The 26,610-nt window shown below is 36.3% G+C and overlaps 2 protein-coding genes across 4 annotated transcripts; both read right to left on the reverse strand.

Moving 5' to 3' along the window:
* Nucleotides 1-9,430: 9,430 nt before the first annotated feature.
* LOC142637284 (G-type lectin S-receptor-like serine/threonine-protein kinase RKS1) lies at nucleotides 9,431-12,746 on the reverse strand. Its single transcript, XM_075811562.1, has 7 exons — nucleotides 11,474-12,746; nucleotides 11,196-11,333; nucleotides 10,822-11,012; nucleotides 10,457-10,667; nucleotides 10,072-10,309; nucleotides 9,811-9,961; nucleotides 9,431-9,730 (listed from the first exon to the last, which is right to left on the reverse strand). The coding sequence occupies exons 1-7, from the start codon at nucleotides 12,744-12,746 to the stop codon at nucleotides 9,431-9,433; spliced, it is 2,502 nt and encodes an 833-aa protein (XP_075667677.1).
* Nucleotides 12,747-19,119: 6,373 nt separating this feature from the next.
* On the reverse strand, nucleotides 19,120-23,510 carry LOC142637039 (G-type lectin S-receptor-like serine/threonine-protein kinase RKS1). 3 transcript variants are annotated; one of them, XM_075811333.1, is made up of 8 exons: nucleotides 22,171-23,510; nucleotides 21,928-22,087; nucleotides 21,553-21,743; nucleotides 21,180-21,390; nucleotides 20,782-21,019; nucleotides 20,536-20,686; nucleotides 20,152-20,456; nucleotides 19,120-19,318 (listed from the first exon to the last, which is right to left on the reverse strand). In XM_075811333.1, exons 1-7 carry the CDS (start codon nucleotides 23,395-23,397, stop codon nucleotides 20,154-20,156), a joined length of 2,481 nt encoding a protein of 826 aa, XP_075667448.1. In that variant the 5' UTR covers nucleotides 23,398-23,510; the 3' UTR covers nucleotides 19,120-19,318; nucleotides 20,152-20,153. The 3 variants fall into 3 exon arrangements, with proteins under 3 accessions (XP_075667448.1, XP_075667449.1, XP_075667447.1); XM_075811334.1 differs by having other exon boundaries at nucleotides 21,553-21,695; nucleotides 21,928-22,065; nucleotides 22,146-23,510; XM_075811332.1 differs by having other exon boundaries at nucleotides 21,928-22,065; nucleotides 22,146-23,510.
* Nucleotides 23,511-26,610: the final 3,100 nt, after the last annotated feature.

Consider the following 26,610-nt stretch of genomic DNA (forward strand, 5'->3'; position numbering starts at 1 on the left):
TGAAGATAGCTAGGTTAAATCCTCCCTAGGTTTTTTACTGATTTGGTTTTCCTGGGTCATCATATCATTGTGTTATTTATTATTTCCGCTGCTTTGCATGATATGATTGTTATTGTTTTAACCTAGATCTGAATAATAAACCTAAATATTCACTTTTCTAATTAATTAGGTTAAACAATCTAGTTTTACAGGAGTCTAAATTTTAATAATAATAATAATCAAGCAATAGTGAACTAATCGAAATAAAAGAAAAATTAGAAAAATCCATATGGAAGAAGAGAGAAAAAAAACAAGGATGTACCGAGATTCAAAGTCAAGAATTGAGGCAACGCGGTAATGGTAGTTTACAAACAAATAGAGAGACAAACAGATTATATGGGTTAGTTGACAATTGAAGATTTGGGTGATTTTCTAAGGTCAGGTCAGATGGTAAGAAAAAAAATTGTGCATGAAGATGTTAGTTGTAATTCCACCATCATTGATTTAGCTCTTAGATATTCTTAGAAATTCCACCACCATTGATTTATGTAAGGAATTACAATGTTCTTCATGGTGGTGGGGGGAACATCTTTGATTTACCTCTTACATTGTTGTTGTAATTCTTAGATATACTGAATTACAACAACAACGAAGTTGAATTACAACAACAATATACTGCATCTCCCCACCACATTGTTGAATTTCTTCATAAAGTTAAGACAAATTTTCGTCATCGTTGTCCCTTCCCATGGTTTTCCGGATAGAGAGAAAGGTAAGAGATAAAGAAAAAGCGTTTATCGGGGAGGGAAAGAGAGGGCATACTATCGGGTATAAGAGCAACCACATTAGTCCCTCTAAAATATTCTAAAATAAAATAATAATAAAAAAACTACTAATTTTACACATTTTGAGAAAAAAAAACATCCACATCAGTGGGTGTAAAAATATGCAAAATTGTGCAAATCTATCCATGAACTACAGTAACCGTGTATATTTACACGGTTACTGTAGCTCGTTTATACATTATTTTATTAATCTTCGTTCGCTCCTTTTTTTTTCTCTCTTCTCTGTGCCCAGTTAACTGCTCATCTTCTTCTTTTTCCTCAGATGCACACAAAGACACCCACACACAAACGCATCCACACAGACAAATCAACACAGAGAATCAACACAGAGATAAACTTGCTAAAAAAAAAAACAGAGATACACAAACACAGATCAGTGCTTGATCGGAACGATCGGTGCTTGACTGGATCAGAGCTCGTGGATTGTGGATCAGAGGTCATGGCTCGGAGCTCGTGGATCGTGGATCGAAGCTCAAATTGGAGCTCGTGACTCGTGGATCGTGGATCAGAGCTTGTGGATCGAAGCTCGTGGCTCGTGGATAGGAGCTCAGATCAAAGCTCATGGATCGGAGCTCGGAGCTCGTGGATCGGAGTAGATTGGAGCTAGGGAGAGTTGATCGAGAGGGAGAGTTTTTCAGGGGAGAGATGGGTATAGATAGAGAGAGCAATAAATAGAAATGGGTAGAGACAGAGAGAGAGGTGCGTATATAAATCCGGGTAGTTAAGGAAATAATAAAAAATGTGAGGAAATTAATTATTTAATTAAAAGATGTGTAGAATAGATGAACTGATATGGGTGTTCTGTAAAATTGGATGTGTAAAATAGAAAAAGTAGGTTTTTAGTGTAAAAATGAATGTGTAAAATGAAAGAACTGATGTGGTTGCTCTAAGCAACTAAAATTTCAAGAATTTTTTTTCATTTAGCCTTAAATTTTTAACAATTTTGTTAGTGGTAATGTTTGCAAAACAATGTGAAAAAATAGCATCTCAAGTTTTTAAGACTCGAGTTTCATGATAGAACTTGAGTCTTAAATGCTCGAGTTCCTGAGCTAAGAAACAAAAATTATTTACGTGGAACTTGAGTTTATAATACTCGAGTTCCACCATTCCAGATCGTTCTCGTTCTTCTTCTGCACTTCTTCTTTCTCATCTGCTTCTACAGATTTTTCCTCTATTCTTCGTCTTCCTCTTCTGCTTCTTTGGATCTGTGTTCTCCAGATCTCTATTTTTCTTCTTTAGATCTGCGCTTTCCAGATCATGTTCTTTGTTCTTCTTCTTCCTTCGGACCTGGTTCTTCAGTTCTGGTTCTTCTTCTTCATCTTTGTTCTTTAGATACTTCTATAGAACTCGAGTATGAGAAACTCAAGTTCCGCGTGGATAAATTGTTCCACCTCAGCACTAAAACTCGAGTCAAAATTGTTCCACTTCACAGACTCAAGATGCTAGTTTCCCAAATGGTTTCAAAATTGTGTTTACTAACAAAATAGTCTCTAAAAATTATGCTAGTTGGCAAATATCCCCAAAATTTTAACTTAATTAAAAAAGAAAAAGTGTTGAGGTGTAAAATTGTGGAAGTATCAAAGATGACGTGACAAGTTTTCATGAAATAAAAAAATAAAAATAAAAAAAAGTCAAAAGCTTTAGTTATATAGTATTTATAGATTATGAAAGCTTGGATTTGTGTTAAAAACACAAGAGCTGTTTAGACCCCCAATTAAAAGATTACAGCTAGATTGATTTTACTCTAACTTAAACTAAGTGCGGAAACAAGAGTAAATGAAGCGCAATCAACCGATACTACTCTAGTGCATAAACATGAACAACAAACAATAAAAGTAAAGCACAAGAGTAAGGGAAGAGAGATGCAAACACAAGATAACACGCCGATGTGTTATCGAAGAGAAAACCGAAAAACTCAGCGAAAAACCTCTCCGCCGCCCTGCAAGCGGTAATCGATCCATTAGAGAATAAAGTTGGAGTACACGAATAACAAAAGACCCTCCAAGCCTAGTCTACCTAATGTACTTGAGCCCTCCAAGCTCCTACTACCAACGGACTTCACGGAGTCATGTCTTCTCTAGCTTTTCGGATCCCGTAATACGCCAGATTGCATCTGCCAAGCCTCATCAGCTTCTTTTGGAAAATTCCCAAAGCTTCCCAATCTCCAAAAAACTCTCTACACTCTGAAAATGTGTGTGTTGTGTTTGGGTACAAATCTCCTCTCAAGGTATGACAATGGGAGAGGAAATGAGAAGATGCTAGGATGATTTCTCACTAAGAATTAGTAGCTCTCTCTCTAAAAGATGGGTGTGTGTGTGTTGTTGAAAACCTATCTAGGGGTTTTCTCTCTGAATAGCCTCCTTACACATTTGTGGGTAATGAGGGTATATATAGTATCGGTGAAGAGTAAAAAAGTCACACTTAAAAATCCTCTAGGCAGAGAGTTTCGCAGGTGTCTTGCGGGAAGGCCTTACCAGTGGGTGTCTCGTGGGAAGGCCTTACCAGCGGGTGTCTCGTGGGAAGGTCAATAAAAATTATATTCACTATTTATTTCACATTAAAAAGACAAAACTCTCAAATCTTTACCACTTAGATAGCCACCATGGTAAAAACTACAAACCCACTTATCAAATAAATCCATCAAGAAAAAACCCATACATATAAACACATAAATACCATTTTCAAGACTCACAAATCACATGGGTATCATTATCAAAGCTTAGATAAAAATATAACCTCAACCAAAATATGAAACTCACAAAAATGATTAGAAATTTTTACCTTAAATAAAAAGGATGAAGATACATAGAGGTTTCTAAGGATTTTTCGGTGATATTGCTGGAAAAATGTTGGTGAGATGGTGGTTTGGAGTGGAACCCGGTGGGAGAGTGTGGGAAATAGGTGTGTGTGTGTGTGTGTTTAAGTGAAGAGAAAAGAAAGAAAATGAAAAGAAGAAAAGAGATGGCCGGCCAAAAGAGAAACAAGGGATGGTGTGAAAATGAGTGGTGGGAAATGGTGGATAGGTGGGGGGCACATGTGAATGTAAATAAAAATCTGACCATGCCCCTTTTCTTTTTCTTTTCTTTTTTAAAAAAAAAAAAAAAAAAAAAGCTGGGACGTTACATTCCCTGTATTATTGTTCCATTAGTTGAAATGGTAATCTTTTTTAGCTCCTTTTTTATCAACTTCAGGATTTAATCGAATTTTCAAGTTACTATAGCAAGGTTTATGCTTTTACAGGCACTTGGGACCAAAATTAAAGATAGATATACTGAAGGACAGTGATCTTGAAGTTATTGATTCGCTCTTTATAGTGAGTCAGTTAATGGACTGATAAAATCTTTTGTTTTAGGTTGATCTAAGATTGATGGGTCAAGTTGGAGTTTATATGTGTTAGAAATACCGAATAATTGTATTGTATTTCTTAGTGAAAGAATATACATAAGTGCTTTTATATAGGAGTCATAGGAGTGCAGTATAAGTAAGAGTGTAGTATAAGAATGTGTGTTATACAAGTAATCTAGTTGGGGCTGAAGCCTATAATACTATAAACGTTAACAGTCCCCCTCAAACTCAAGGTGGATTTGAGACCAACTTGAGGTTGTCAACCAAAGTACGAAGGCTTCCCTTAGGATGTGACTTGGTGAAGATATCTGCAAGTTGATCTGTAGAGGAGACCAAGATTAGCTTGAGAGCACCATAGACAAGATGATAACGAATAAAATGACAATTGATCTCAATGTGTTTAGTCCGTTCATGGAAGACATTATTGTGAGCAATATGAATGACACTCTGGTTGTCACAATAAAGAAAAGTAGTAAAAGATGTAGACACATCTAAATCTTTGAGAAGCCATCGTAGCCAAAGGAGCTCAGATGTGGTATTAGCAAGGGCATGATATTCTACTTCAGTACTGGAGCGGGTCACATGAGTTTGTTTCTTGCTTCGCCAATAAATCAAAGAAGAACCAAGAAGAAAGCAATAGCCAGTGGTGGACCTACGATCGACAGGATCTCCTGCCCAATCAGCATCAGAAAATGCACAAAGAACAAGAGGAGATTGAGCAGAGTATAAAAGACCATGGAAGAGAGTGCCCTTTAGGTATCAAAGAATGTGCAGAACAGCAGCATAGTGAGTCGATCGTGGAGCAGACAGATACTGGCTCACCTGGTGAACAGCATAGGAAATGTCTGGACGAGTAACTGTGCAATAAACTAGGCTGCCAACCAAGCGTCTGTAAAGAGAGGGATTAGACAATAGTTTTCCCCTTGAGGGAGTCAGATGCTCATTAAGCTTAACTAGAGTGTCAATAGTCTTGCTATCAATGAGTCTAACTCGAGACAAGAATTCAGAGGCATACTTGGCTTGAGTAATGTAAAGTCTATTTGTAGAATGAGTGATTTCAAAACCCAAGAAGTAGCTGAGATGTCCAAGATCTTTTATCTCAAACTGCTGACTAAGAAAATCCTTGAGTTCTTGAATGCCACTAAGGTCATCATCAGTTATGATCATATCATCCACATACAGGAGAAGCAAAATAGTGCCTTTGTCAGTGTGACGAAGAAATAAGGAAGAATCATAATGACTAACCATGTAACCTAAGCGAGAGATGGTAGAGCTGAATTTGGCAAATCAAGCTCGTGGAGCTTGTTTAAGGCCATAAAGTGCACATCGAAGATGAAAACACCTTGTTTGATTCAACAGAGAGACCAGGAGGAAGTTGCATATAAACTTCTTCACTTAAATCTCTATTAAGGAATGCATTTTTGACATCCATTTAGAAAAGGTCCCATTGACTGGCAGTAGAAACAGCTAAGAGGGCACGAAGAGATGAGATACGAGCAACCGGAGCAAAGGTCTCTTCATAATCAATCCTATACTCCTGTGTAAAACCTTTTACAATAAGACGAGCTTTGTAGCGCTCAATGGACCCATTAGAGTGAGTCTTAATCTTGTAGATCCACTTACAACCAACCACAAATTTCCTAAGGGGAAGAGTGACCAAATCCCCAGTATAGTTTTTAGATAATGCATCAAGTTCCTCTTTCATTGCAATCTGCCATAAAGGGTCAGTGGAAGCCTTACGATAGGTGTGAGGCTGTGCAGTATAGCAAAGGTAGTGTAACAATGATAGTCAAGTAAATGTGAGGAATGGATCTTACCCGAGTTAAGCGACGAGGTGGAATGTCTTGTACAAGATCTTTAGGCGGAGTAGGAGCAGGGTACTCAAGCTTAGGGTTGGGTACCTTGTCTTCGACTTGTTCATCTTCCACCTGTTCATTAAAGGGTGAACTAGGAAAGGGATCAAGGATGTGTGGTGGTTGGACAAAGAAGTCTACAGGAGAATCCAGAGTAGCTACAGGAGGATCAGAAGCAGCTACAGAAGGAATATGTGCTTCATCTAGAAAAAGATCTAAGAGAGAGGAGGAAGATAGAGAAGCATGGAAGTGAGAGAGCTTGACAAAGAGGAGATGTTCCCAAAAGACAACATTGTAGGAGATACGAAGATGATGAGAAATAGGATCATAACACCGATACCCCTTTTGAGTTTCGCCATAGCCAAGAAAACAACAAAGCCTTGACCGAGGCTCAAGTTTGTTATGCTCATGTGGCTGAAGAATAACGAAACAAGCAGAATCGAAGGAGCAAAGGTGGTGATAGTCTGGAGGTGACCCAAAAAGGTGCTCATATGAAGTTTGATTTTGGATGACAGGATTGGGAATGCGATTGATAGCATGGATAACATGAAGAGCAGCTTCGCCCCAAAAAGGAACAGGAATTTTGGTTGAGAGAAGGAGAGCACGAACAGTGTCAAGAATATGACAAAGTTTATGTTCGGCTCTACCATTTTGCTGAGAGGTACCTGGACAAGTTAGTTGATGAATAGTGCCATAGGAATGCAATACTGCTTGGAAAGCATATTGAGTGTACTCAAGAGCATTATCAGATTGAAAAATTTTGATACGTTTGGGAAATTAAGTTTCAACCATTTTTGCAAAATTAGAATATACTTGCAATAATTCAGAATGATGTTTCATATTAAAAATCCAGCTATAGCGAGAGTAATCATCAACAAAGACAACAAAATATCGAGATCCACCAATACTAGAAACAGAGGAAGGCTCCCAAACATGAGAATGAATAAGTTCAAAGATATCAGTGGATATTGATTCACTAGTATTGAAAGGTAAAGCTGGTTATTTTCCTAACTGACATGAAACACAATCAAAATTTTCTGTAAACACTGAACCTAACAAGCCTCTAGAGGCCAATTGTTGTACCCGAGAAGAAGATGTGTGACCAAGTCGAGCATGCCAAAGTGCAAGGGAAGGAATAGAAGAAATTGCAGCAACGGAAACAAGAGCAACAAGTGGAAGACGAAGGTTGTTCATGGGAAACATGTGCCCAACTCTAGGACCGGTCATAAGCTCCTATCTCATCCTTCAGGTCTCGCACAATACACCCAGAATAATTAAAGATAATGCGATAACCCAACTCAGCTAATTGTCCCACAAAAAATAAATTGTAAGAAAGGTCAGGAACATTAAAGACCATAGGAATCGAGAGGTTGGAGGTCGAAACGGGACCTATATTATGACCATACATTGTGGAACCATTTGCTGTGCGAATATTAAGAGGGTGTGGTGAAGGTTTAAGGTCAGAAAATAAGGACAATTGAGGTGTCATCTAATTGCAACAAGTAGAATCCATAAGCCAAGAGGAAGGAGACATACCAGATAAAGCTGAGAGAGAAGAGGAATAAGATGCATTACCAACCATACGAATGACATTAGCGATGATGTTTTTAAGGTCATCTGTGGTCATGGTGAAAGTGCGACCTGAAGACTTAGACTGTGCAAAGACGAGAGCCATTGGTTGGACACTCTCAGTGTTAGCAACAATAGCAGCAGAAATGGAAACAATTGATTTATTGCGCTGATAGTAAGTCTCAATATTATGGCCAAAACGTTTGCAAAAATTGCAAAAACGTTTGCTGGATTGTCGACGACGATTGTTGCAAAAGGAAGACATGTCCTTATTCTTCATTTAGAAGTAAAATATGCAAAAATGGATTGCAAAAATGAAATCTACGTGAAAAACTGGGTAAGGAGCACCTGGGTTGCAAAAAATTCAACTCTAGCAAAAGTCAACGGTCAACCCTGCTGAAGGTCAATGGTCAAACTAGCTGAAAGTCAACTGTCAAACAACCAGAAGTCAAACGATGACGTTAGCGGCTGACGCAAGCAAATGATGTCAGCGATGACGCAACTACAGCTGATGTGGCAAGATGACGTCAGCAATGATGTAAGTAGGAGGGTTGAGGCGCATGCGAGCGCGTGGAGGCCCGTGACCGGTAAACATGGTGCGTGGGAGCGCGTGGATCAATAACCCAGCTATGCAGTGGCGCGTGGAGGCGTGTGAGGCGCGTGAACTACGAAGTAGAACCTTTGGCCGGCGCGTGGGGGCGCGTGCGATCTCCGATGGCTTTTAGGCTTCTACTAGTTTGTAGATCGGTGCAAGAAGAACTCAGTGGTACCTACAGAAAATTGATCGGAGCAAGATGTGCGGCGGTGCTGAAAATGACAGTGGTCTTTGTAGTGTGGAACTCCTCAACAGCAGCTGCTATAGGTCCGGAACCAAAGGACGATGTCTGGAAGACATCAGAGGTTCAACGGCAAAAGGCTGCGGCAGTTGCTGTGATGGCGGAAGCGATGTTGAGAATGGAGTAATACCAATAAAGACAAGACTGCTAAGAAAAGGTCAGAGTAGTAGCTCTGATACCATGTTAGAAATACTAAATAATTGTATTGTATTTCTCAGTGAAAGAATATACATGAGTGCCTTTATATATGAGGCATAGGAGTGTAGTATAAGTAAGAGTGTAGTACAAGAATGTGTGCTATACAAGTAATCTAGTTGGGCCTGAAGCCTATAATACTATACATGTTAACAATATGTAATAGAATTCCAAATCACATTTGTATTGCGACATATATATGAATGATCCCTATGGAGGTACAATGATTTTAACTCTTTTAAATTTCTAAAATGAAAGAAAAGATATTTGGGAAGCAAAGATATAAAGAAGCAGTTTGTGAACAAGGAAAAATCAATTCTCTAGCTAATAGTTTGCCTAGATTGCTACTTAATGGTCCAATTAGGCCTCATCTTCGTTTGCACTTGATATAAAATAACAGTCTCTGCAATCTTTGACAAAATCGTCAATTGTGTTGGTTTAGCTGGTCCAGACATGCTGTCATAAGTACCTGTTTAAACTATACAATAAAAGACAAGAAAAGAGTCAAGGAAGCACTTAACGTAAAGTATCACAGCCACAGGGATCCCAAGTATAACCCTTTTGATTAGTTTTGCTCAACTTAATTATGTTTCAATGGCTCCTAACTCTCTGAGTTTGCTTACCACATACTTGAACCTATGAGAACTACACAAAAATGCCTCATTTTTTCAATACAAAATCCTAGTACTACATTTTATATATGCAAATGGCATAAGAGGGGTGTAATAGGCAATAGTGTGCTGTTAAAAAAAAAAAGAGAGAAAAATCTACTAAGGATGTCTCATTGTTTAAACAAGAATCATTACCTTTATCTAGCTTCAAACTTAGTTATTGTCACTTCATTTATAGAACAAGAAGCTCCTGTGACTAAATCCAATTTTTTGGAAGGTCTTCTGAAAATGAAAGCAGGTTGTTTAGGAGAAGGAAGAGTTTTTTCACTACTCAGCATGAGATGAACTGCTAACATATTTGGTCGATCTACTACTTCTTCTTGTACACATAACAACCCAACTTGAATGCATCTCAAGACTTCATCAGAAACACATGACTCCTTTATCGATGAATCAACTATATCCAAAGCTCTATCTTCTCTCCATAGTTCCCAGACCTGTGAGGTTGGTAGTATTTTATACAAAAAGTTGTACTGTAAATGAAAACGGTAAAAGATTGTTGTTTTCTGTTACTTACATGCCCTATTAAAGTTAGGGAAGGGTGCTCTTGATAAGAATCACTATTCTTTTTGCCACTTACGATCTCCAATAATATGACCCCTAAACTAAAGACATCTGATTTTGTTGAAAACTTTCCAAATACTGCATACTCTGGTGACATATAACCACTGCATGTAACCAATATCAAAAGTAATCTTAAAGTTTGAATAATGTTTTAATTTATTTGTATGCGTGCAATTCTAGTGTGTGTTTATGCTTATGCATGTTTTATACTTACTATGTTCCGACAACTCTGGTTGTCTTGGCTTGAGTTTGGCCCTCTTTGAATATACGAGCCATGCCAAAATCTGAAATCTTGGGATTCATCTCAGCATCTAGCAGGACATTACTGGTTTTAATATCCCTATGGATAATCTTCAATCTTGAGTCTTGATGAAGATACAAAATCCCCCGAGCAATCCCAATAATGATTTCAAAGCGTTTACTCCAATTTAGGAATGAACTTCTTGTATGATCTACAATAAAATTTGTTCAAGTATACTCAAAATGTGATGTAATAGTGCTGAAATACGTGGTTTTAGGTGCTTCGAATATATTCTTTTTTGCGCATATATAATAAAGGCACATCATGAAGGCCATAGATTTTTAGAAAGAAGATATACCAAAAATAAAAGAGTCTAAACTTTTGTTGGGCATGTATTCATAAATAAGCATCTTTTCTTCCTCTTGAATGCAACAACCTATCAATTTGACAAGATTCTTGTGTTGAAGTTTCGCAATCGACATAACTTCATTTTTGAATTCTTCTATTCCTTGTCCAGAACTCTTGGACAACCTTTTTACAGCTATTTGTTGTCCATTAGATAATAGACCCTGAAATCATGACTCAAACTTAAGCTTACTCATGAATATTATTTTAAAGCAACAAAGCTCTATCTGCTTCTTCAGTAACTTTGGTCGTAGGTTATAGTAATGGAATATGAAACAGATAAAAATGCATAACAATGTCAATGAATTGTAATTGTACCTTAAATACAGAGCCAAAACCTCCTTGCCCAAGTTTGTTGGTAGGAGAGAAATTTTCAGTGGCAGCAACTATGCAGCTTAGATCGAAAATCGGTAAATCTGGATGTGTACTACTGTCCTCGAGTTCATTCCCCTCGAAAGAGCCTTTGGTACTGGCAAAATTTAATGATTGATTGTGTAATTTTCTCTTCACTTTCCCTAAACATAATTGAGGGACATTGCTTAATATTACTTTGTAATTGAGCATCTATATAATATAGCTCACATCATGTGGAGGACTAATCTAAATGACTCCTGATATATGGAACGTTTTGTCATAGCTAAGCCGAACAAATGTATATGTGAACAATACAATGCACAAGTGACTTTATTTACCTTTTGTTTTCTTCTTCTTCATTAGCCAAATATAGGCTAGTAAGGATACCAGAAACATTGGCACAACAATAGACACTAATGCAATAGCTAGCTTCCTCTGCTTGCTAAGAGAACCTTTGGATTTCCTTGTATAATTAGCTGAAGGGAAAAAAAAGTATAAAAAAAAAAAAAAAAAAAAAAAAAAAAGAAAGGAAGAAAGTATGAAGAAAACATGATTCAGAAATTGAAAAAGAGAGAATGAAAATTTTAAGAAAATGCAAGCAAGTGAAGAATGCTACCTAACTCAGTTGCATCCACACGAACATTTAGTTCCGAGCCTTCATCTGTAAGCTGTAAAATGTCGATTAATTCACCATACCATGCCAAGCAGCCGGTTCCCTTCCCATCTGTATACATGCTGGTAAAAGCAATGCAAGAGCAATTCGTCAAGCATGCCTGCTTGCACTCTGAGCTACTCATACTCGTGCCTATCAAAGCTACATCAATTGATGAATCGGGTAGTTTCAAATGCTCCAATTTAACAAACCCTTCTCCATTTTTACACATAGACAACCCCGAGTTCTTCCTCACACAACCGTCAGAACCATCCCTGAGATACCAATCCCTTGGAGACTTAGGCTCATACCCTGGCAGACACATGCACTCAAACTTATTAATATTATCAGGATTGCATTTACTATACGGACCACATTGCCCATACTTGTCACACCGGTATTTAGGTGCTGACCATTGTTCCTTCCACTGATGAACACCATCATCCCACACAAGATCCTGAAGCAATCCAGTGTTGTCCAACACTACTATTGACATGATGGAAGGGTCATCATTAGAGTAGTAGGCAGATATTTCATCTTGGTTGTTAACAAAAAAGAACTTTTTACCTGATAAGCTTATTGCAGTGAATACATTATTCCCTGGCGAATAAGGAGTTCTCCAATATGGGGTTGAACCCTTGTACAAAAACGATTGTGGAGAGCCATTAGGATTCATCTTAAGGCTATAGTTTCCAGTTCCAGGGTCATCTTTTGACTTCCAAGATGTTAGGAACGTGTTTATCCTAGTCTTAAGATTCAAGCCAATCTTCATGTTTGGAAGCTGAGTATCTGTAGGATGGTCAAAGCTCTGCCACAACACCTTTTTGTTATTGTCCTGGAGGACCTGGGCTAATACCCAGTTTCCTGAATCAAGAAGCTGAGCTTCCGAGGAGGTTGTCACTTGGTCTTGGACAGAAACATTTGTAGACCAAAGTTGACTGTTATTACTGTCATGGAGGACAAGGTCTCCATATTGGTTGATTGAGAGAACTCCAGAGGAATCAGTAATAGGATCGTTCCTATTTGCAACCCACACAACAGTTTGTGGTGTCACTTTGACATACCAAATACCAAGATACTTGAAGCTGGAGTTGCCAGGGCTGAAGAAGCCTAAGGCAAATTTTTTGTGTTTGGAAATCAAAGATTGGCCATCCTTGATGGATTGATTTGTCGTTAAGGTGTCAAGGGAAGTGCAAAATTTGATAAAAAGAACGATTAGAATCAAAGACTTGAACATTTTTTTTTTTCAGCACACACTTGTTTGTGCAAATGGTTTTTTAACATGGAACATTTTTTATTTTTATTTTTTGTGGTTGAGACCCCAAGAAAAAAGGGTTTGACTAAGGATTGTGCATATGTACTGAGAATTCTGTAGTCGTCAATTTTTCAGCGAAGGCTTTTGATGACTATCATAACTATTATTTAATACATTTTGAATATCATTTCTTTTTAGTTTTACTTTTAGTGCAACTTGATGTACTCGCCGGACAGCTCCTATAGCTGGATGCATCCAACAGGTTGAATATTGTGGCACACAAGAGCCTAGTTCAACAGACTATTGGTCTTGGTTTTATTTGTATGAGACCGCAATGTTTTAGTAACAACGGTCATGAGCAAACAAATCCAGACTTCGGGTTTTCACAAGTAGTCCTTTGAAAATTCCATTCTTTGGGCCATCATATTCTGCTTCAATCCATATCTTGAATGATGTTGCACATATCACAATAGACCATGTAAACAATTGTGAAAAAAATTGTAAAAAATATTGAGTTTGTACCATTACTCAAAAGTGTTATTGAGGCAGGGCTACCCATCCTGCCTTGAGTTAATAATGTATTGTTAAAATGATGATTGATCTTGGGCGAGCATTAGCTAATTCAGTGGGGCCTTGCTAAGGACTGAAATAGAAGCCTAAGGGTGATACACAGGGACATTAGTTCTCTAGTAAACTTTTTTTTTTTGGCCTAAGGGTTTAGGGTATCACGCCCTCGAGGTGTTGCATATGCAATCTCCTTATTGAGAATGAATAATGATCTACCTTTTTAGATACATGCAGCGAGCTCTCTTATAACAAACTAGTCGCTAACCCGTACGATGCACGGGAAAATCTTATGAAAGTATAGTTTATACATTAAAGCTTTTTAATTTTACATGAACTATCATAGTTAGAATAATATTTGAAAAATAAAATAAAAAGTGAAAACTCAAGCCAATTCAAGAGGAACCACTGAAATAACAAAGGCAATCCTCCCATTCGTTTTCAGCAAGGGATATCAAGTAAAAATCACATTTGCACAAAACCTAAACAAACATCAACAATTTTACCAAGATTTTTGCTAACTTCATAATAATTATGGAACACCTTGCAAGCTTTAATTACCGCTGGTACATCATTGATGTTGAAGTTTATACATGTTTTGCATGTGGCATTAAGTTTTAGGGTTTTATAGATGTGGCAGGCAAATAATACCTGGAAAGACTTTTATCACATAATAATGATGCAACAATCAATATATAAATATATTGTGTAACAACATTTAAAATGAACAAATAAAAAATTAGTGTACTCATTGTTTTGAATTATCCATTCATCTTAATCAGAATTTAACAAACTAAATTTGATAAAATAGTTTTCAAATGAATAAAAATTTTATAAAGCTTGAGTATAGTTGCTTATCGAAAAATAAATAAAAATAAATAAAGCTTGAGTATAGTTTCCTCTTAATTGCAAAAGTTTCCACATAATTCATCCAAAAAAGTCTACAACCCTTCCCAGGCCTTTTTTGGATAAGTGAATAACTCTTCCCAGACCTTACCAAACCTAAAAGAAAAGATTGAAAGAAAACTTTAAATTAGATAATCATTCAGAGGAACAACTACAAACAACCATGAAAATATTATGACTTGAGTTTTTATTCATTGAAATTGAACATTTACATGTTTCCTACCCTAAGGTTTTGGATTCAAACTCCAATTCCAAATGCCATGTTGCTTAATGTAAAGTTGTAAACTGTCAGCTTCTCATCTTTTTTAGGAATCCATCACCTCTTCTCAAAGGCATCATCCTAGCACACTGAACCTTCACCATCTCTGTTAAAATTTAGCCCAAAAAACTACATAAAGATGCTTGAATCCCAAACATACTAAATAGAAATCCAAAACTTATCATATGTATTATATCCCTACACTTTCTTAATAACCAAACCGAAATTATTTTAAAAAGAAAATACAAACTTGCACACAATGATACACAAAGAAAGAGAGTGTTTTTAAGATAATACCCAATTGTGATAATCATAGTCCATTGGCAGCCCATGTAAAAAGTACTTATAGTCAACAACAGTGCAATACAATCTGCTAGATAGATTAAGATCATTCACCCAAACAAAAAGTGCGAAATGGGAAGGGACATAGATAATAAACTTGAACATCTTAGTAAATCCTATGAAAATTTCAAAGTAATCTGACTTCCAAATTAAAATTTGCTAGAGCACACATCAAGGAATTTAGGATTTTGAACAATATTGAGTCAAGATCTGTAAAAATGCACAAAATAGTCCATTAGATTTTTGTAGACAAATCATCAAATTCAAATGGGATTAGTTCTAAAACTATTAACATCAAATGGAGGAGATAAAAGAGAACTTCATGGGAATGAAGATAAGCTCACTGTTCTATGTTTCAATCATTGCAAGTAATTCTGAAAACGATGCACACATCTTTAATTCTCATTGCACCTTTGCAGTTATGCATAAAAAGATAGAAGAAAAATGTTTAAATCAAACTCAAACACTTCAATAAAATAAGATAAATATATAGAATAGATTAAAAACCATCTTTTCTATAGGAAGTAAGGTTAATTTAAAAACACAAACTGGTCAAGTTTTAGATTACCAATATTGATGCAGCAAAAATTAGTAGAGATCATCACTAATATCAACAGAAACAACAGCTCCTTAAATCTCAACCATTCCAAATAAAAGATTTTCTCTCACTTTGAGTAAACATGAAAAATTCGTACCAAAGTTAACAAAATGCTTAATTGGACATGTGAGAACTATAAAAGAAAACTGAAAGAAGCACACTTAGCATTTTTTTTTTATTTTTTTAATTTCATCTCCCAAATGAAATCTCAAGGTAGCTTTGATTATACCAAAATGCGCATAAATATTAATTTTAGCTGCTGCATGCAAAGCAGTGAAGTTGTCTAATTTTGAACAGTTCCATAGTGGTGCACACTACACAGTACAGTCACTTGGCCTTCTTGCTTGGTTTGAATTATAGTCTTTTATGTTCTAATATTATAGGACAAGTTTAGAACGTATTGGGCTTTTCATTTTCTGTCTTTCAAAGATGTTAACTGACAGTGAAAAATGCTAAGAGCTTTGTAACTTAGAGAGAATATCTGATCTCATAAAAGCGAAAAACAAAGGTTCAAATCTCCCTTCTCACTTAGTATAACAATTGTATTATTTAAAAAAAAAAAAATTTGACAATGAAGAATGAAGATGATGGTAATGTCTGAAAAACTCCCAAACAAATTCTCACATGGATCCTTAAATGAATAAATAAATGTCTTTGCATCATCTACAAAATAAATTTTTCAATACCATTTATCACAGTCTAAGAAAAATGTTAGTCACATCTCAAATTACAATTAAGGATTTTCGTGGATCATCTATATAACCAAATTCTACCTAATAAACACTTAGCACACATTTGGAGAACTAATTCAATAAAAATATAAAATCCATCTCAGCTGTCCCTGATGGATTGGTTTGTTGTTAAGGTGTCAATGGAAGTGCAAAATTTGAAGCAAAGAATGATTAGAACCAATGAGTAGCTAATTCAGACGGGCCTTGCTAAGGACTGAAATAGAAGCTACTGGTGATACGCAGGGAGATTAGTCATCTAGTAAACTTTTTTTCTTTTATTTTTTTTGGCCTAAGGTTTTAGGGTGAAGGTGTTGTATAGACACTCTCCTTATTGAGAATAAGTAATGATCAACCTTTTCAGATACATGCAGCGAGCTATCTTCCAACAAATGGGTCCCATAGATCATGGGAGCCTCCTATTGTGAATGGCTGTTACATATATGGGATTGAGCAGTGAGCACCATGTTCAATTGCTCTCAATCTCAATGACAGAGATTGAGAGTAAAAAAAAGCAACTTTCAATTTCAATCATTGAATAAAAAAAGTTAAAAGAAGTAAAAAAGTAAAAGTTAAAAACTGAATAAGTAAAAATATTTTGTGAGACGAATGAGAACAATTGGATTAGGTGCAATACCTTAGATGACTATATATGATATATTTGTATCTCAATCCACATATATGATATATCTGCAACAAGAGATAGCATCTCGTTGAGGAGAGGCATAAAAATATTTTATAGCTGGAAAAAAAATTGGCCTTAAAGAATTTTTGTTTGATTTGGCCCCTTCAAATGAAACTAATTGGCCCCCTCAAGTCTCCTTGTTTCATTCAAATTTATTCAACTATTTTGACCTTTTGTTAGTATTTTTCCATCTCTCCTCCCCCAACACATTATCACACAAACCTAATTTTTATCATTTTTACTATTGGGTTGTAGCTTCCTTTATAGAAGATTATTACTTCACCTTTTCAATTTGTATTTTCCACCCACCTCATCACTCACAATGAAAGTGTTCCCTAATCTCTCTACTCCTCCATTTCTTCTTCACCTTTTGCATTACTATTTTACATCAAATTCTATTCATTTTTATCTAACTTCAATTTCTATTTCTATTTATTTATATTATGGTCGATAATTATTTTTCTTCCTCTTATTTATTAATCTAATTGATAGTCTAATTCATTATTTATAACTAGTATTTCGTACTAACATAAAAAACAACCATATTTAAGCTTTGGTATGACAAACACATCTAATACTAGATTAGATGCATAAATTTTCATAGTCCAATATAGGGTCCACTAATCTTATTTGAAAAATCTCATACACATGCTAAAACTAATTTTCATAGTCAAAGACAAATTTGTCTAGTAATCACACACACAGAGTTGGCCAAGACTAAATGATCATATTGATTCACAAGATACACACACACACACAAACACACGCATATAAGTGTGTGTCTATCTTGTGAATCAATATGACCATTTAGTCTTGGCCACCCCCTCCCCCACCCCCCTTCAAAGGAAAATTTCTAACTCCGCCCCTGCATAAATACCATATGAACCAAATGGTTCAATGGTTGTCTTGTAGTATAACATTGATGGGCCTAATTGGTGAATGGATTGATAAAATCATTTGCATTAGGTTGCTGTAAGTTCAATGCATGAAGTTAGGATTTATATTCCATAAACTTCCAATTCATTTATGTTCTGCAACGTATATTTGAATGACAGAAAAAGTTTGATTTCAAAATTTCAAATTCAAATATGTTTGGAGTTATTTTGCTCTAACTTATAATATGGTGATTAAGGAGACCATTCATATCTAGTCTTAATTACATGATTTTTTTTAATGAATTATGTGACTTGTTTAAATAATACACATAGATAGTCTTATAATTTGAAAGTTCAAAATAGCGTGTAAAACACTATGAACGTTTAGACCCAAATTAACAAATTACCGATTCAAGCTTAATATCAAACAATTAATGTGCGGAATACGAACTTAAGCTTAACACATAATTGATAAACAATTTAGACCAAATAAAATCACATCCACAACAGAAATTAAATGACAAAGATTAAGGGAAGAGAGACGCAAATACAAGGACAACACAGTGATATGTTATCGAAGAGGAAACCGAAGCCTTCAGCGTAAAACCTCTCCGCCGCCCTCCAAGCGGTCAATAATCCACTAAAGAATGTAGTTGGGATACATGGACAGCAGAAGACCCCCAAGCCTAATCTACCTAGCGTATCTAAGCCCTCCAAGCTCCTACTCCAATGAGATTGTGCCGAACCTATTTCTTCTTTAGCTTACTAGATTCCGCTATAGCCCATAGCATCCACCTATATGAAATTGGTCCCTTCTTAACTGCTTCCTAAAGTACCAAACAGCCTTCTCACAGATATGGGTATGGTGAGAAAAGGTTTTGGTAATGTACCTCTTCAAGGATGTAACAATGGAGAGGAAGAGAGTAGAGGAATTCGAAGAGTCTCTATGTAAAGATTGTGGATGAATCAATCTTGTTTTTTTTAGGGTTTTTCTCTCAAAAATTCTCTTTGGAAGTTCTCTACATTTTGTGGGTATAAGGGGTATTTATACTGGAGTGAGAATGGAATGCGAAGAGTCAGGATTTTCTTAACAGAGTTGGCTGGCGACTTGGCCTCGCGACTTGACTGAGTCGCGAGTTCAAGCCGCGAGCAAACAGAATGGTCAGACTGGACTTTTTGTCCTGTAGTGCTCCAGTTGGCATGACTGTTCATCTTCTCTGCATGCTTCACTCGTGTGCATTATCTGGCGGCTTGCAAGCCACGAGCCACCCGCGAGATCCAGCTGCGAGTCCCTGCTTCATTGCATAGTCTTGAGCATTTCTTCATACTTTCTTACACACTACCCTTACATGAATTTCACCTAAATACAGGGTTTCTAAGTGCTGAATTACAAGCAAATTGGTAAGGAATAAAGCCAACAAAATAGTTGATAAATTTCAACCTTACATAATTTATCATGTAATGACTTGAAAAAAATAGCTACAAACACGTTTGGAGCCAACTTTTGTTCTTTGAATGACTCCAAGAAGGTAATATGATTTCAATTTTTCAACTTTTGGGTTGCAGGAAAAGACATTACACCTGGTTTGATGGAGACCTGGAAAAATAAAAAGCAAAAAAAGAAAAGAAGAAGATATTAGGCAGCAAAGACACTAAGAAGTGGAATATTTTTATGTACTTGAAACTAGGTGCATTTTTTGAATTAATTAAAAATCAATTGGCATGACTAATAGTTTGGTTAATAAAAAATCAATTGGCATGACTGATAGTTTCCCTAGCTAGTTTGCAACTTAATGGTCCAATTTTGCCTCATTTTAGTGTGTTTCCGAATCCTAGATATCATAGAAACACCATAATGTGCTTACTAAATGAGGTAAAAGACTCTTATACAAGTGTGTTGCCTAAGCCAAATATAAAAAAAATTTAAAAAAGGTATTGTTAGTTTATGTTAGTGGCATGCTAAAAAATCACATAGAGTTGCCCCATTTTAATTTACTTTTCTCTTCATTATCATTATTTAGGCTCAGAAATCAATTGATTTTTTGTGTAAGCAAAGGTTTGAACCCACATATAAATAGATGACCCAATTTATAAAAACAATCAATGTGGATAAGTGTTACCTAATTGCGTCAAGCATTAAAATAATAAGTTACGATAACTTAGATGCTTCAGCGTCTAAATTATTATTATCTTCTAACTCAAAAAAAAAAAAAAGGTTAGATGTCTCCTTAACTCTATGAGTTTGCTTACCACTTGAATCTACGAGATCAAAACACAAATGGGACATTTTTCAATAAGAAATCGTGTTGCTATGCATGCAAATGGCATAAGTTAGAGGGGTGTAATGAAATTGGTAAAAGATGTGCTGTTAGAAAACAAAGATATAAAACTCTACTAAGGATGTATCATTGTTTAAACTAGAACCTTTACCTTTATCTAGCTTCAAATTTAGTTATTGTCACTTCATTTATAGAACAAGAAGCTCCTCCTGTGACTAAGTCCAATTTTTTGGAAGGTCTTTTGAAAATGAAGGCTGGATTTTCAGGAGAAGGAAGAGTTGTTTCACTACTCAGCATAAGATTAACTGCAAACATAGTTGGTCGATCCACTACTTCTTCTTGAACACATAATAGACCAACTTGAATGCATCTTAAAACTTCATCGGAAACATATGACTCCTTTATTGATGAATCAACTATATCCAAAGCTCTATCTTCTCTCCATAGTTCCCAAACCTGTGTGTTTGTAGCATTATCTATAAAGAGATGTACCGTGAAAGAAAATGGTAAAAGATAGTTGCTCTCTATTACTTACATGTCCTATCAAATTTTGGGAAGGATGCTCCTGATAAGAATCACAATTCTTCTTGCCACTCACAATCTCCAATAATATGACACCAAAACTAAAAACATCTGATTTTGTTGAAAATTGTCCATATACTACATATTCTGGTGACATGTAACCGCTGCAGATAAGTAGTATCAAACATAATCTTAACATTTGCAAAATGCTTTATGGCTATGTATGTGTTCAAGCATTCAAGTTTAAGTGCATACTTACTATGTTCCGACAACTCTGGTTGTCTTATCTTGAGTTTGGTCCTCTTTGAATATACGAGCCAAACCAAAATCTGAAATCTTGGGATTCATCTTGGCATCTAGAAGAATATTGCTAGCTTTAAGATCCCTATGGATTATTTTTAGTCTTGAGTCTTGGTGAAGGTACAAAATTCCTCGAGCAATCCCAAGGATGATTTCAAAGCGTTTCTTCCAATTTAGGAATGATGCTCTTGTATGATCTACAATAAGATTTTGCTCAAGTGTGTACCAAATATGATGTAACAGTACTGAAAAATGTGGATTTAGGAACTAGAAAGATTTTTTTTTTTTTCCTTTTTGCACATATATAATAAAAGAACATAAAACGTGAAGGCAAAGATTTTTAGCAAGAAGACATACCAAAAATAATAGAGTCTAAACTTTTGTTGGGCATGTATTCATAAATAAGCATTGTTTCATCCTCTTGAATGCAACAACCTAACAATTTGACAAGATTCTTGTGTTGAAGTTTTGCAATCAACATGACTTCATTTTTGAATTCTCCTGTTCCTTGTCTAGAACTCTTGGACAGCCTTTTTACAGCTATATGTTGTCCATTAGATAATTGGCCCTGCAATCATGACCCAAACTTAAGCTTACTCATGAATATTATTTTAAAGCAACAAAGCTCTATCTGTTTCTTCAATAACTTTGGTCGCAGACTCGTAGGTTATACTAATGGAATATGAAACAGACAAAAATGCGTAACAAAGTCAATGAATTGTAATTGTACCTTAAATACAGAGCCAAAACCTCCTTGCCCAAGTTTGTTGGTAGGAGAGAAATTTTCAGTGGCAGCAACTATGCAGCTTAGATCGAAAATCGGTAAATCTGGATGTGTACTACTGTCCTCGAGCTCATGCCCCTTGAAAGAAACTTTGGTACTCGCGAAATTTAATGATTGATTGTGTACTTTTCTCTTCACTGTCCCAAAACATATTTAAGAGACATTGCTTAATATAGCTTTGTATATCAGGATCTATATAATATAGCTCACATCATGTGGAGGACTAATCTAAATGACTCCTGATATATGGGACATTTCGTCATAGCTGAGCCAAACACATGTATATGTGAACAATACAAATGCTCAAGTGACTTTATTTACCTTTTGTTTTCTTCTTCTTCGCTAGCCAAATATAGGCTAGTAAGGATACTAGAAACATTGGCACAACAATAGACACTAATGCAATAGCCAGCTTCCTCTGCTTGCTAAGAGAGCCTTTGGATTTCCTTATATACTTAGCTGGAGGAGGAGGAGGAAAAAACTGAAAAAAGAAAGAAATGAAAAAGTTTATGAAAATGCAAAAGAGGAAAGAAGGTTACCTAACTCAATCGCATCCACACGAACATTTAGATCTGACCCCCCTTCATCTGCGTACTCTAGAATGTCCATTAATTCACCATACCATGCGAAGCAATTGGTTCCCATCCCATAAATATTCATGGAGGTGAAAGCTGTGCAAGAACAATTCGTCAAGCATGCCTGCTCGCACTCTGAGCTACTCATAATCGTGCCTATCAAAGCTGCATCAATTGATGCATCGGGAAGTTTCAAACGCCCCAATTTAACAAACCCTTCTCCATTTTTACACATAGACAACCCCGAGTTCTTCCTCACACAACCCTTAGAACCATCTCTGAGATACCAATCCCTTGGAGACTTAGGCTCATACCCTGGCAGACACATGCACTCATTATCAGGATTGCATTTACCATATGAACCACAACGCCCATACTTGTTACACTGATTTCCAGGTTTTGGCCATTGTTCCTTCCACTGATGAACACCATCATTCCACATAAGATTCTGAAGCAATCCACTGTTGTCCAACACTACCCTTGTCATGATGGAAGGGTCATCATCAGAGTAGTAGGCAGATATTTCATCTTGGTTGTAAACAAAAAATACCTTTCGACCTGGTAAACTTGTTACAGTGAATACATTATTCCCTGGCGAAAAAGTATGTCTCCAATATGGGGTTGAACCGTTGTACAAAAACATTTGTGGAAAGCCATTACGATTAATCTTATAGCTATAGTTTCCAGTTCCAGGGTCATCTTTTGACTTCCAAGATGTTAGGAACATGTGAATCCCAGTTTTAAGATTCAAACCAAGCTTCATGTTTGGAAGCTGAGTATCTGTAGGATAGTCAAAGCTTTGCCACACATTTTCGTTATTGTCCTGGACTAATACCAAGTTTCCTGAATCAAGAAGCTGAGCTACCGGGGAGGTTGTCACTTGGTCTTGGACAGAAACATTTGTAGACCAAAGTAGACGGTTATTACTGTCATGGAGGACAAGATCTCCGTATTGGTTGATTGAGAGAACTCCAGAAGAATCAATAATAGGATGGTTCCTATTTGCAACCCACACAACAGTTTGTGGTACCATTTTGACATGCCAAATGCCAAGATACTTGTAGCTAGAGTTGCCAGGGCTGAAGAAGCCCAAGGCAAAATAGTTGTGTTTGGAAATCAAAGATTGGCCATCCTTGATGGATTGGTTTGTTGTTAAGGTGTCAAGGGAAGTGCAAAATTTGAAGAAGAGAATGATTAGAATCAAAGACTTGAACATTTTTTTTTTCAGCACATCCTTGTTTGTGCAAATGGTTTCTGAACATGGAACATTTTTTATTTTTATTTTTTGTGGTTGAGACCCCAAGAAAAAAAGGTTTGACTAAGGATTGCGCATATGGACTGAGAATTCTCCAGTTGTCAATTTTTCAGCGAAGGCTTTTCATTACTGTCATTTAATACATTTTGAATATCATTTATTTTAAGTTTTACTTCTAGTGCAACTTGATGTACTCGCTGATCAGCTCCTATAGCTGGATGCGTCAAACAGGTTGAATATTGTGGCACACGAGCCTAGTTCAACAGACTATCGGTCTTGGCTTTATTTGTATGGGGCCACAATGTTTTAGTAACAACGGTCATGAGCAAACAAAACCTGCAGACTTGGGGTTTTTACAGGACCATTGAATATTGTGGCACACATGAGCCTAGTTCAACAGACTATCGGTCTAGGCTTTATTTGTATGGGGCCACAATGTTTTAGTAACAACGGTCATGAGCAAGCAAAACCAGACTTGGGGTTTTCACAGGTGGTCCTGTGAAAGTTCCGTTCTTTGGACCATCATATTCTGCTTTGAACCACATCTTAAATGACGTTGCATAGATCACAATAGACCATATCAACAATTGTGAAAAAATTGTAAAACATATTGAGTTTGTACCATTACTCAAAAGTGTTATGGAGGCAGGGCCACCCATCCTGCCTTGAGTTAGTAATGTGTTTTTAAAATGATGATTGATACAGTTGGGCCTTGCTAAGGACTGAAATAGAAGCTAGTGGTGATACACAGGGACATTAGTCATGTAGTAAACTTTTTTTCTTTTATTTTTTTTGGCCTAAGGTTTTAGAGTATCACGCCCTCAAGGTGTTGCATTGCAATTTGCATTGGTACTCATGTTATTGAGAAGGAGTAATCATCACTTGTTTTAGATACACGCAGCGAGCTCTCTTCCAACAAATGGGTCCCATAGATCATGGGAGCCTCCTATTGTGAATGGCCATTAGAACATCAGCATTGATTTTTTTTAATTCTATCATATTTTACCATCTAAAAAACTACTTTATCAATTATACCCTACCATTTCATAATACACCCAACATCCAAAAACTCTATTTTTTTCCCATTTTATTTAAATATTCTTTTTTAATTCGTTCTTTGCTATTTTTCTTTTTCTCCTCCTTTCCTCTGTTTCTCCCTCAACCTCTAGCACCGGCCTCATCCTCTAGCAAACCCGTACCCAGCAAACAACAAGCAAATCACAACAAAAAATCACCCAAATCAAACAACTACCAGAAATCGCACTGTAGCTCCATACCAAAATCACAACAAAAAATCACTAGCAGCCCAGCAAATCACAACAATCCCAAAACAAAAATTTGAAGAAAAACCCACCATCAACAACCATGCTGATCGCCCACCGGACCCCAACAAACCACCAACCCAAAACTCTGATCTCCACAGAACCCAAAACCCAAAATCAAAATCAAAACAAAATCAAAACCAAAAACCCACCACCGACCCATGCCGCCGCTGCTGCCCCGCACCACCTGACCCACGGTCACATCAGTCACAAACCCACTACCGCCAGAAACCCACACAACTCTCCGATCTCCTTTGCCGCTATCGTGGCCTCCAGCGACGCTTACATGGTTCCACACCACCATCAATTCTTGCAATACTATCGAACCCCAACTGGGTATCTAGTGGCGACCCAGCAGAGGCTTTGCCATCGACTTTGGGTGGCGGTGGGGGACATAGTAGGGACGAGCAAGATGATGTGTCGAATCCAAGTGGAGGGAGTGGTGGGTATGTAGGGACGACTTCGAAGAAGAAGTTTAGGACTGTAGTTCACGCAGGAGCAGAAGGAGAGACAGAGATCAAGTGTAGCGATGGAGAGACAGAGATAAGAGACCGTGGAGAGAGAAAGGACTGATATTTACAATAAAATATTAATATAACATTTATCATTGAGCTATCGTGTGATTCTATGTTTAGAATCGCACTGTAGCTCCATGGTATTTTTTTTTGCAATTGTTCCAGAACCCAACATTCAATGGAGCTCTCTTTTGGGGCTCAATGGTATGCTACTGTGGAATTTGGCATAGAGGAGAGGTTTGGCCTCTTCAATGCTGATGCTCTTACATGTGGGATTGAGCGCCATGTTCAATTGCTCTCAATAACTAAAATTGAGAGTTGAAAAAAGCAACTTTCAATCCCATTGAATATAAATTAGAAGTAAATAACGAAAAGTTAAAAATTGAAGAAGTAAAAATATTTTGTGAGATAAATGAGAGCAATTGGATCAAGTGCAATACCCTAGATTGCTATATATGATATATTTGTATCTAAATCCACATATATCATACATTTGTAACAAGAGATAGCATCTTGTTGAGGAGAGGCATAAGTACTATATGAACCAAATGGTTTAGTGGCTATCTTGTAGAATAACATTGATGGGCCTAATTGGTAAATGAATCGATAAAATCATTTGCTTTAGGTTGCTCTTAAGTTTTTTTTTTTTGGGAGAGATTTCAACCTATGGCGGCTATTCCTAATGATAGTTTTTTATTATCTGACCAAAATACCAATCAGTTTTTGGTTGCTCTAAGTTTAATGCGTGAAGTTAGGATTTATATTCCATAAACTTCCAATTCATGTATGAAAAAAACTGCAACATATATTTGAATGACAGAAAAGGTTTGGTTTCAAAATTTCAAATTCAAATATGCTTGCAGTTATTGTGCTTCAATCCATAATATGGTGATTAAAAAGATACTGCGAAGTGTGTAGTTTTAATTATATGACTTTTTTAATGAACTAGTTGCAGACCCATGTAATACGTGAGAATAAATAATTATTTTTTAGAAATCGTATAATATATAATTTGTTCTCTAAATTTTGTGGAAAATAATTTATCTCCAAAAAAATTAAAATTATTTTTCATTTATCTATCTCACAAAATATATCATCATTTTATGGTTTGGATTTGTTTGATTGATATTATTAATTTTTTAGGTGGTCCATATTTTGCTAAATTATGTTATTTTGCATTATATTTTCCTATACAACTAATTTATTTAAGTTTCAAATATATTATTCAAAATTTTCATTCTCCTAAGAGAGATTATCATATTTATAATTTTTCTTATTGTAAGGGTAGTTTCAAACTATTGATTGGGTATTGTTTACTAATATGAATACATGAGATT

This window comes from Castanea sativa, chromosome 5 (genome assembly GCF_040712315.1).
Source record: "Castanea sativa cultivar Marrone di Chiusa Pesio chromosome 5, ASM4071231v1".
Classification (NCBI taxonomy): domain Eukaryota; kingdom Viridiplantae; phylum Streptophyta; class Magnoliopsida; order Fagales; family Fagaceae; genus Castanea; species Castanea sativa.

What these genes read in the sequence shown, in the direction of transcription:
- LOC142637284 (XM_075811562.1), bottom strand. Translation starts at nt 12,746, where the DNA reads ATGTTCAAGTCTTTGATTCTAATCGTTCTTTTTATCAAATTTTGCACT. An exon ending in TTTAGACTCTTTTATTTTTG is followed by an intron (nt 10,310 to 10,456) that starts GTATATCTTCTT and finishes ATTTTATTGTAG; the next exon opens with ATCATACAAGAAGTTCATTC. An exon ending in CCCTAACTTTAATAGGGCAT is followed by an intron (nt 9,731 to 9,810) that starts GTAAGTAACAGA and finishes CCAACCTCACAG; the next exon opens with GTCTGGGAACTATGGAGAGA.
- LOC142637039 (XM_075811332.1), bottom strand. Translation starts at nt 23,397, where the DNA reads ATGTTCAAGTCTTTGATTCTAATCATTCTCTTCTTCAAATTTTGCACT. An exon ending in GAAGAAGAAGAAAACAAAAG is followed by an intron (nt 21,744 to 21,927) that starts GTAAATAAAGTC and finishes GTTTTGGGACAG; the next exon opens with TGAAGAGAAAAGTACACAAT. An exon ending in GTTTTGGCTCTGTATTTAAG is followed by an intron (nt 21,391 to 21,552) that starts GTACAATTACAA and finishes TCATGATTGCAG; the next exon opens with GGCCAATTATCTAATGGACA.